The sequence below is a fragment of the Helianthus annuus genome, chromosome 11 (genome assembly GCF_002127325.2).
Source record: "Helianthus annuus cultivar XRQ/B chromosome 11, HanXRQr2.0-SUNRISE, whole genome shotgun sequence".
Taxonomy (NCBI): Eukaryota; Viridiplantae; Streptophyta; class Magnoliopsida; order Asterales; family Asteraceae; genus Helianthus; species Helianthus annuus.
Genome location: NC_035443.2, coordinates 22,567,154 through 22,578,280, shown reverse-complemented (window position 1 = coordinate 22,578,280; position 11,127 = coordinate 22,567,154). Strand labels below are relative to the sequence as shown.

The following is an 11,127-nucleotide window of genomic DNA, read 5'->3' as shown; positions in this document are numbered from 1 at the left end:
TGGGAATAACAAGTTCTAAGAAGGTTATATTTTTACAAATTTACAACCGATAACGTCGTGATAAAAAGAAAAGAAAATTATGAAACGGCATGACAAGCTTAGTTAAAATTTGATTATATATACTTGATCACATAAAAACCCATTCCCACAAAAGTGAGTTTTGAGCCTTTATTGAGCATACAAATATACATCTTTAAACTAAATGCTCATTTTTCGTTTCTTGTGTGAATAGTCGCTTGGTTTCTTACGACTCTAGAACTTGCCACGACGATACATTCCCAGTCCTTACCAACTTAAACCCGAGTAAGTAAATGATGGAGGCATTAGGACTAACCCTTTTTTTTATTTCTACACCATTATTTTTCTTTTTTTTACCACCTACCCTAAATCCCCCTAGTTAACCCCTTTGAGCCTTAACATTTTCATTTCTTAACCCAAAACAAACACCCTTTTTCCCACCAAAACCCCTTTTTTATTTTAAACCCTTTATTTTAGTAACAAAGCGCGGTTTTTCTTATGACTTCCTTATCAAAAAAAAAAAAGAGAGAGAGAAATGATGATAATAATGAAGCCAAAAGAAATAAACAAACAAGGTTATCAAAAAGAACTTTGTTTGAAAAATTGCTTCATTAAAATAAAAAGTCAAAAAAAAAAGTCTTACGAAAACCGACGCTTTTTACGCTTTTCGCCCTTTTACTAACCACTAACCCAACCACCCACCTTTAGCCCAAGCCTAACCCTTCACCCAAAAAAGTCCTCTTGATATTTACAAAGGTATAAAAGGAGGAGGATTGATTGCTTGGCAAGCTTATGGTAGGAATAAGTTCCATGCCGCTCTCGAGTGATTCACTAAAAAAATACACCTTCAGCCGAGTATGAGTGATGTCTCCCGTGAGGTATGTGAACTTGTATATAAATGGAATTTTAAAAAGGCATGCTATGCCCAAATAAGTAATTTATCTTATGAAACGTTCTAAATAAATCATAACGAATAGGATTGTAAATAGTATAAAAATAAAACCCAATAAAGATCTTGGATTCCCGACACTCAAGACAAGCCCAAAACCTTCTCTTCTACCCATTCCATTTGGGAGTGTAAGCCACATATTAAAGAGTTTTGCTTGAGGACAAGCAAAGATTCAAGTGTGGGGCTATTTGATGTGAGTAAAATGCAACATATAAATTACATCAAATGAGGCATAAAACTAACCCTTTTTAAGTACTAATGTTGGAAAAAGTATGCTTTTGTCTTCCTTTTGTATTTTCAGGGTTAAAAGAGCTTAAATGAACAAAAGAAGCAAAAATGCAGCCAAATCCAACATAAATACAAAGAAAAGGAAGAAACGTGGCATGCCCGACTCCTCGACAGCATCTCCCAAAGCAAAAACAAGAAGAAAGCTGAGCATGGGGCTGTGCCCAGCTGAGCATGGGGCTGTGCCCAGCTGAACATGGGGCTGTGTCCAGCAGACACGGGGCATGTCCAGCTCAACACGGGGCCGTGCTCAGCGATCACGGGGCAGTGTCCAGGATGGTCAGCCCTGGCACAAAAGACAAAGTGGTAGAATCTTCTATTGCCCACCACGGGGCTGTGCCCAGCGGACACGGGGGCGTGGTCAGAGTGCTGCAGGTGCATTTATTGTAATTGCGAATTACAATTAATGAAGAGAGAGAGTGTCAGACGGGCACGGGGCCGTGTCCAGCGGACACGGGGCCGTGCCCAGGCTTCTGTTCAGCCTATAAATAGGAGTGCTTGGCTTCATTTCAACTCATCCCTTGGCACACCACCTCTCTCACACTTCATCCACCACCCACCACCACCATAACACCATCATCCACCACCATCATCCATTGTCCATCGTAGAGTGTGTGAGTCGTCTCGGGATCCAAGATTGATCGTAAGAGTTCTTGACAATCAAGGCCATCTTTGCCTAAGTCTCTTACGTCACTTGGTGAAGACAAGTGTTTAGTATAATACTTTTTATTTTTAATTTTTTGCACTTTTTATTTGGTTTTGTATTAATGACTTTAATAACTTGTTGCTTATGTTGAAGGTGATCTTTCCTTATCGTTTGTCCGTGGTGTCTTGGCATTATTTTACTGTCTATATAAAATAAAAGATTTTCACCATTCATATCTCCACGGTCTATATGGAGGTATGTTGGCTACCTGGTCGGGGGTTAAGGGAACGGTTTGGTAAGGGTCTTGCCCTTGTTCAACGTTTAGAGGTCCTGCAAGGGACCTGGGTCAAATTTAGTAGGATCCTCTTCAATGCCCATAGGTATTGGATGGCGGGGATCCAAACTCTTTGACCCCCTCATAAGTTAACTACTATTAATACTATAACCCGGCTATTTAGGACTGTATCCCTGCTGACTCAGACTACTTAGCCGAGGGTAACGTCACCGCCAAAAGCGGGGCCTACCACAATTTGCATTAATAACTTAATTCATTATCTTCCAATAATCCAACCCTTTAGGATTGTATCCTTGCTGACTCAAACTACTGGGTTGAGGGTAACGTCGCCTTCAAAAGAGGGGCCTACTACAATAACTAAGATAATCTCTTAAACAAGTGCAAAAGTGCGAAAATAATCAAAGGTTATACTAATACACGAGTCGGATCCAAGTGATTCATCTTGTCTATCTGTTTTTATTTTATCTTTATTTTTCAGCATTTAGTTAGTTTTTATTTTTCTAGTTTAAAAACCTTTTTCTAACTGTTTGATTTGATTAGACGTTGAGGATAAACCGGTACTAAAAGCTCTTGTGTCCTTGGACGACCTCGGTATCTTACCAACACTATACTAAGTCCACGATGGGTGCACTTGCCCATATGTGTGTTTAGTGTTAGTAAATATCGTGTTTTATAAATTTAAAACTTGGCTAAAAGTGTAAAAGGGCTTAAAATATACATAAAAAATATAACACACTTCACGCACATCAGTACTGGACCTGACCCGAGCGGTCGGACTTTCTTGCTATTTATCACTTTTATTGTAATTATATATTATTATTGTGTACTAACCCGCGAAGCCTAGCGCGTTGTAGTTTATGCTACACTAGGCTGTGGGCTCGTAGAGACAACCCCTAACTGGGTCTGGCCCATTGAGGTTAGGGTTTTCCCATATCTCCTATATAAGGAGGTCTCCACCTCCTTATTAGGGCATGAGATATAGGGCAACACACTTTGGTAGCTGGAAATAGGGGATTCTTCCTCTACCGGTCGTCTCTACATTGCCCACGTTTCTCTCTTCTGGTTTGCAGATCGAAGGATGAAGCGGAGAAGACGAGGTGTGGCCGTTCATCACCGTAGAAGTACCGACCCGCTCGGGTTCATTCTTTTACAGGTGTTTAAATCATTCATGGATTGATTAAAGAAAATCGTAATATGATGTAGTGATCATAGAGATAGAAAGTGGAAGAAGATGTTGAAGATTATGGGTTTTGAAAATGGTGAGTTTTAAAGATGTTAGAGAAAATAAAGAGAGAATTTGAGATGAGATTGACTAAAATGTCCTTCATGTTTTTTTTTTGTTATTTGTCACATGTTTTCCTATTATTGCTTCGTACAATTCCTATCTCCCAACTATTATAAACCATAAAAGGTTGTTATCAATCTTCGATATATACATTATAATAAATAAAAACAAACTTTGGTCACTTGGTGTTCACTTAGGCTATTAAGTGTCATGTGGCAACCTCTTAATCCATTCTTATTGTATTTAGGAGGGAAAACACAAGGGTTTGATCACAACATATGGTTTAAAGTTTACTCATAGAATAATATATATTTAAATCCTTCCTTAATTATGAACTAAAATTTGATGTTAAAAACGTAATAGTCTCATTAACATTAAAAGCAAATATAATAACTATTTTTTTCCTTTTATCAATTGGATTGAATTTAAAATTTTTGAAGTAGTAAATGGTTTTGAATATAATTCAAATTCAAATTCCGCAATTAATTATTTCCTTCTTATAAAATTTGATTTAAGATAGTAAGTGTGTCATTAAGATTAAAAACAAATATAATATTTATATCTTTCCTCACTTATCAAATAATTATAATTTTTTATCAAATTATATATGGTAAGAAATCATTTTCAAGTTTAATTTAAATTTAAATTTAAATTCAATAACTAATAATAAGTTCAATAACTAATAATAAGTTTAAACTAAATTTGATTTAACTAAATAAATTTAAACCAATTTTGATTTAACAAGCAAAATCATCTCATTAACACTAAAATCAAAATTAGTTATGAAACACTTCTTTTATTTAAAATTTTATCTTTTATTTAAATTTTTATGTAAAGATTAACACTAGTCTCAATTAAAAGAAAATCTGTCGGTTCCCTTTTATTCTTTTAAACTTAAAAAAAAAACAAAAAAAGAGTAGTTTAACTTTATTTTCTCCACTTTAATTTATTTCATGATGAAAAAGTAGTAGTTGTATAAAGAACAACACACACATGACCGCCTTTGGTCAACTCACGCGCACGCGCCTCTTCTCTCAATCTCCAATCTCACCTTCGGATCCAAGAACACCAAACCCTAATTAATTTCCCTTTCTTTCTTTTTTTTTTTAATTTCCATTTTATTTTTCATTTTCAATTTTCAAAAAAAATAAAAATTAATTCCAATTTCCCTCTTTCGTCCCCAATCTTCATCGTCCCCCTGAAAACCCTAATTCCGTACACATCTCAATCTCTATTTTCCCCCCAATTCGATTTAATTCCTCCAGATCTGATACAATTCTTCCATTTTATAACATTATATCGGTTCAATTTTTTATTTTGAAACCCAATCTTCTGTTGTTTGAATTTTGAAACCCTAGCTTCGTTGACCGGTTCGATTGCTTCGATTCAACGATCAAGATCGGATCTTTTTTAGATTAAATTGTTTTTGAGGGTGTGATTTGTGGAAATTTGATGCTAGGGTTCCGTGTTTTGGAATTCCAGGGCTTGAATTTTGTGAATCTTGAATTTTGAAACCCTAGCTTCGTTGACCGGATTCGATTGGTTCGATTCTTCGGTCAAGATCGGATTTTTTTAAGGGTGATTTGTTTCCGTGGGTGTGATTTGTGGAAATTTGATGCTAGGGTTCCGTTTGTTGGAATTCTAGGGGTGAAGGTTGTGAATTATTTGTTTTAGGGTTAGGGTTTCGTATATGTATGTATGGATTCAGGGATATTAGATGCGGATAAAATAAGCAAAGGGAAGAGTAAGTGGGGTGAAGGTAATAAAGTTTACACCAGAAGGCCCAAAACAACCACCACCAACGCCGCCGTTGCCGCCAGCGTCGATGGCGGCGGCAGCGGCAGCTCTTCCCCAACCCCTACCGCCATCGTCACCGCTACCTCTCCACCTACCACCACAAATAACGATCAAACCCTAGCGGCTGAGCTCGTAAATTCGGAAAATAGACGAGCTTTATCGCCGGTAGTAGAGGTATCAGATGATCACTCGGTTGAAAATCGAGAGTCTTGCGAAAACGGGGTGGTAAAACTAAAACCGGTTGTTACGGTGGTGGATGGTCGGGTGAGGATTAATATAAAAGCTGCGAAAACGAAGGATGAGATTATGGAGCTTAGGGAGACGATTAAAACGGAGCTTGAACGAGTGCGAAGTTTAGCTCAAAAGGTTGAAGAGAAAGAAGCTGAGTTAACTGCGTTTTCGACGGTTGTTGGTGTCACGAACAGTGAGACTTACAATCATTCGCAGTATTTGGGCGATGATGTAGTTGATAGGAGGGCTTTGGTTAGAGTTAATTCGGAAATGGGTACCGAGTTCATGGACCGTAGAGCTTTGACGAGGATAAATTCGGAAGCTGGTTCGGTTACGAATAGTGACGGAAGGCCGTTTAGACAGTTAAGTGTATCGGTTATGAATAGTAACCATGGAGTTGGTGAGTTTACGGAGAAAGAGAAGAGGACACCGAAGGCGAATCAGTATTATCGGAATTCCGATTTTCTTCTCGGTAAAGATAGATTACCGCCCGAAACCAACAAGCGGCGTAAATCCAACAGCGGAAGGAAACATAGCAAGGAATCAGATTACGTGCGGAATCATACGTTCAGGAGTTGCAACAATTTGCTGCAGAGGTTAATGAAGCACAAATTTGGTTGGGTGTTTAACGTACCGGTTAACGCTAAACAGTTAGGGCTTCATGATTACCATGACATTATCAAACACCCAATGGATTTGGGCACGATCAAGAGCCGTCTCGCGCAAAACTTCTACAAGTCTCCGATGGAATTTGCGGATGACGTTAGACTCACGTTTCGTAACGCGATGACGTATAATCCGAAAGGGCAAGATGTGCATGTTATGGCAGAGCAGTTATCAAATATTTTCGAAGAAAGATGGGCTGTCATTGAATCGGAATCGAATCACGTTTTGAGATATGGAATGATTTACGACGCGAACACTCCGACTCCCACTTCAAGAAAGGTTCCTCATTTCGCGCATGCGCCTTCGAGAATGCTGTACAGGTCGGAATCGTTGAACTTGCCTGTGATGACTAGTCAGCCGCAGCAGCCCTCGAAATTTGTGCCAGCGGTTATTAGGACACCTGCACCGAAGAAACCGAAAGCAAAGGACCCTAATAAGAGGAACATGACGTACGAAGAGAAGCAAAAGCTTAGTACAAATCTTCAGAGTTTGCCGTCTGAAAAGCTTGATAGTATCGTCCAGATTATCAAAAAGAACACCTCGCTTTCTCAACATGATGATGAGATTGAGGTCGATATCGATAGTGTTGATATCGAAACCCTTTGGGAACTCGATAGGTTTGTCATGAATTATCGAAAGAATTTGAGCAAGCATAAACGGAAAGCTGCGCTTGCTCAACAAGCAAGGGAAGAAGCCGGTGATGTGAATCGGGACGCGGTAAACTTACAAATAATATTGTTCTTTTATTATTTTTAATAGAGTAAAATGTCATTTTCATCCCTTAGGTTTGGTCAGTTTTGCGACTTTCGTCCAAAGGTTTGTTTTTTGTCAGCTTAGAGGTCAATTCGATCTTTTTCACTTTATGTACAAAGACTGAGTACCTCTGAAAAAGACTGAATTGCTCTTTAAGTTAACAAAAAAGACGTAAATACCCCTGACTTAACGGAGAAAAATGGATGGAGTTAACAAGCCGGATGAAAATGGTAAAGATTTCAAACCCTTTGGATCCAGATGCGGAAAAACAAACCTTTGGACGAAAGTTGCAAAACTGACCAAACCTCAGGGACGAAAATGGCATTTTTACTCTTTTTAATACTACAAAGTGAACATTAAAAAAATCATGTTTTGACGATAGACGTTTTAATGCAGAACCCATCAACATCCCTTCCGGAGGCCCCCAATGAAAATAGAACAAGTAAGATTATACAGTAATTACGCGATTTAACGTTAATTACTTTTTCTGCAATTCATTTGTTAAAAGTCGGTGCTTTTTGCTTTTTAAACAGATGAACAGACCCCTCTTAATCAAGGAGGGAGAGGAGATAATGCCAGTAGTTCAAGCAGTTCTAGCAGTGATTCTGGATCGTCTTCAAGCGGTAATTATATTGGTTAATTTTTTTAATTTGGCGGATGGTTTCGAAGGTGATTATATATAGTCGGTCATATTGTTCTAATCGTTTAGATTCTATTGTTGCAGATTCGGATAGTGATAGTTCATCTGAAGATGGATCAGATGCGGGTCATTCACCTAGAAACTGAACGACGTAGATTAAGGTAAGCGAACACATATTAAACAAAATTGTTATATATAGGGGAGGGTTCAAGTGAAAACTCCTTTTATCGCGAGAACTCGAAAACTAACTAAAAAAGCCTAAAAAACATACCAATTTTTTTTTACAATTTTTTTTTACTAAAAATCGCTATTTTTTATATATATAAAAAAACTGTTTAGGATTTTTTAGGACACATACACATGTGCACTGCAAAATTTTTTATTTATTTATTTATTTTTTTTTTGAAAAAAATTCATTTTTATACACAAAAACTAGCAAAAATTGGTTAAAAAAATTGGTATGTTTTTTAGGATTTTTTAGTTCGTTTTCGAGTTCTCGCGATAACGAGTTTTTAATTGAACCTTCCCCGTTATATATAAGGCATATAAATATATAATCTGTAATTGTATGTTAATTTATTTCCTTAATGATATATCTCTGTTTGTTTTGTACTTTTGTTTTGCAGTTTGTTGCAGATTATCAAAAACTGACAATCTCCTAACTAAGAATGTTTCTGCTATTGGTACGCATATGATGCTTGTGTGCATGGTTCAACGACATCATTAGCTCGTTACAAAACATAAATCTCTTTAGAAAAGATATTTTGACCTGATCATGTTGATTTGTAATTATGAAAAAACGAAAAGACGATGGTCTTTATTAGGAAGTAGGTGTATGATATAAAGATTGGTGGATATCGAGTAGCAAAATGTGTAAAAGTTTATGCGAAGAAACACGTGGTAGTGGTAGGATTCTGTGTATTTGTCATAAGTTGTTGAATGAAAACGCGTAGGTAGTTTCTAGTTTCCTCTTAGTTGTCGGTTAAATGGTTAATTTGGCTTGTCTTTGTAAACAGGTCTTGATGCTTAAAATAATAGCATGTTTGATGAAGTTATCTTGTTTAACTTTCGATCGGTTTGAATTGTCGCAGTTAAATGTACAGGAAATGTTTAAACGTCATTAGACCGGCACTATATCACTTCCAGTTGCAGTCATACAGATCTATTAATTTCTGAAACTATCTGACCAGATGACCAGTGGACTGGTAATGCAGCCAGTTATGAAAAGCTAGTCGCTGGTCGAGTGAATAGGAAATACATATCTTAGTGATGTTTACATCATGTTGAAATTATGTGAGTATGTGTTAATATGGGTGTAAATGAATCGATCATATTTGTTTGTGTTTGTTTATAACAGTTTAATCGAACAAAGGACATAAATCGGACAAACAAACATGAAATATTTAACGGATGGATTATATATTAGGTATAGATTATAAATACACATCGACAAAGTATGTTTACTTGAGAAAAGAAGATTTAAAGAATCCACAATTAACAAATTAAGATAGCAAAACAACTACGAAAATGTCACAAAATTATGAAAACTTCTTTAGAAAGAATTTTTAACACCTTTTTCTATATATGAAATTTATTTTTGGTGAATTGAATTTACAAAAAATTACATTGCATACGCGAGCAGAAGATTAAGACGCGTGCTATTTCTTATTTTTTTTATAACGTGTGTGATTATGTATATAACATGCGTAATTAGGGTTTATGCGTAATTAGGGTTTAGAACAACCCATAAGTAATTCAGTTTAACATGCGTATTTTGAAGAACACACTTCCTACATTCCTTAGTACCACTAGACACAAACCCTTCGGTATTAAAATCCACATGACCACATGCATAGGCAAGATTGGAACAACACATAACAACTAAACACAGCAAAACAGATGTTATTAAGTTATAGAATATACAATAAACCTTCATACCAGATCACCTGATAACCTCAAACACCATTTGCAAATCTGCACAGTGCATACACAAACTACCAGTTTGCATAACCAACTTAGAAGCACCATATAACCAAAAACCTTAATTACCATATAATAAATAGCTCATTCATAGTTGGCTGCAGGGGGCATATCTCTTCCAGGTACATCCTGTGTCTGTCCTGCATTCGGCCCATAACTGTTGGGGCCGGGCCCTGATTGATACCCCGTCCCTCCATTGTTTGGTCCATATCGCCCCTGCTGCTGATAGTTAGGCCCTCCGTTGTAGGGCGGTGGTGGGCCATTCCAGTTATTAGGTTGACCTCTCATATTGTTGGGTTGACCGCTCGTGTTGTTTGGCGGGGGTGGGCCATTCCAATTATTGGGTTGACCGCTCATGTTGTTGGGTGGTGGTGGCCCGTTCCAGTTGTTCGGCGGTGGCCCGCTCATGTTGTTGGGCGGTGGTGGTCCGCTCATGTTGTTCGGCGGTGGCCCACTCATGTTGTTCGGCGGTGGCCCGTTAAAGTTGCTGTTCGGTGGCCCGCTCATGTTGTTGGGAGGTCCACGGTTGCTTTGCATGTTCTCTCTTCTCCTTTCGAAATTTCTTGACCGGTCAAAGTTGCGAGGCCTGTCATTCCTCCTGTTTCTCTCATTGGCCCGAGCATTATTTCGGATCCATTCCTCATGGTACTTCGGATCATAAGGAACAGCCTTCCCATCAATAAACGGTTCACCTGATACAAATTCAAACACACAAAAGACGGATTGCATTATAACATTATAACAAAAAACCGGTTGCATAGCTGCTAACCGACTCTCAAGAATCCAATACCTCCGTAATCTTTGTTCTTAACATCCAAGTAAGAATCAGGTAGCACCCAACGAACTCCGGGTAATTCTGATAGAGATAATGCAAAGTTATTCAGCAAGTATGCAACTGAAAATGAACATAATTTGAGAATTCAAAGACTCAATTACCCTTAAGCTTATAAGACAGTTCTTCAGATACAAGGGCACCAAAAGCATAATAGCATCTTGTCGAAACCGAGTATATTTTCATCCTTGCCTCATCATAACTGAATCACATACAAACCAAATGTTACATATCCACAATCTAAAATCACCTCATTAACGCATATAATCAAGCAATTCATCAAAGAAGATCAAATAATGTCATAATCAAGCAATAGATATAAATCCTGCAAATGATTCTCACCTGCCAACAACCTTAGCTAAGGTATTAATATACGATTCAATAATCTCATCTCTCGTAGGCTCGCCTTCAGGTTTCTCAACAACAACAAGCCAGTGCTCAAAATCACAACCGTCAAGAAGAATCGTCTCCTTAGGGGGACGATTAGACCAGTTAGGGCTCGAATCGTTTAGAGAAGACGTGGTAGGGCGTGTGGAGAACGTACGGACATTTGTTGCCGCAACGGAGTGGCGGAGATTAGCGGCGGCGATGGCGATAGCTGGACGGAATCGGAGGAGTTGAGAAGGATTGGTGAAGGTGCGAGGGATTAGGGTTTGATTGACGGAGGAAATGAGGGTGCGAAGAAGAACACGAGTCGCCATTGTTAGGGTTTCGAGTTTGTTGGGTTCTTTGATTTCAAAACCCTAATAA

At 37.9% G+C, this 11,127-nt stretch overlaps 2 protein-coding genes across 2 annotated transcripts; one reads left to right on the top strand and one right to left on the bottom strand.

The window, feature by feature from the left end:
- The first annotated feature begins 4,431 nt into the window (after positions 1–4,431).
- On the top strand, positions 4,432–8,559 carry LOC110889852 (transcription factor GTE4). The gene is made up of 5 exons (XM_022137424.2): positions 4,432–6,889; positions 7,322–7,367; positions 7,459–7,548; positions 7,650–7,726; positions 8,192–8,559. Exons 1-4 carry the CDS (start codon positions 5,177–5,179, stop codon positions 7,709–7,711), a joined length of 1,911 nt encoding a protein of 636 aa, XP_021993116.1. The 5' UTR covers positions 4,432–5,176; the 3' UTR covers positions 7,712–7,726; positions 8,192–8,559.
- An 868-nt stretch (positions 8,560–9,427) lies between these two features.
- On the bottom strand, positions 9,428–11,127 carry LOC110889851 (multiple organellar RNA editing factor 8, chloroplastic/mitochondrial). The gene is made up of 4 exons (XM_022137423.2): positions 10,720–11,127; positions 10,482–10,579; positions 10,336–10,401; positions 9,428–10,237 (listed from the first exon to the last, which is right to left on the bottom strand). Exons 1-4 carry the CDS (start codon positions 11,076–11,078, stop codon positions 9,630–9,632), a joined length of 1,131 nt encoding a protein of 376 aa, XP_021993115.1. The 5' UTR covers positions 11,079–11,127; the 3' UTR covers positions 9,428–9,629.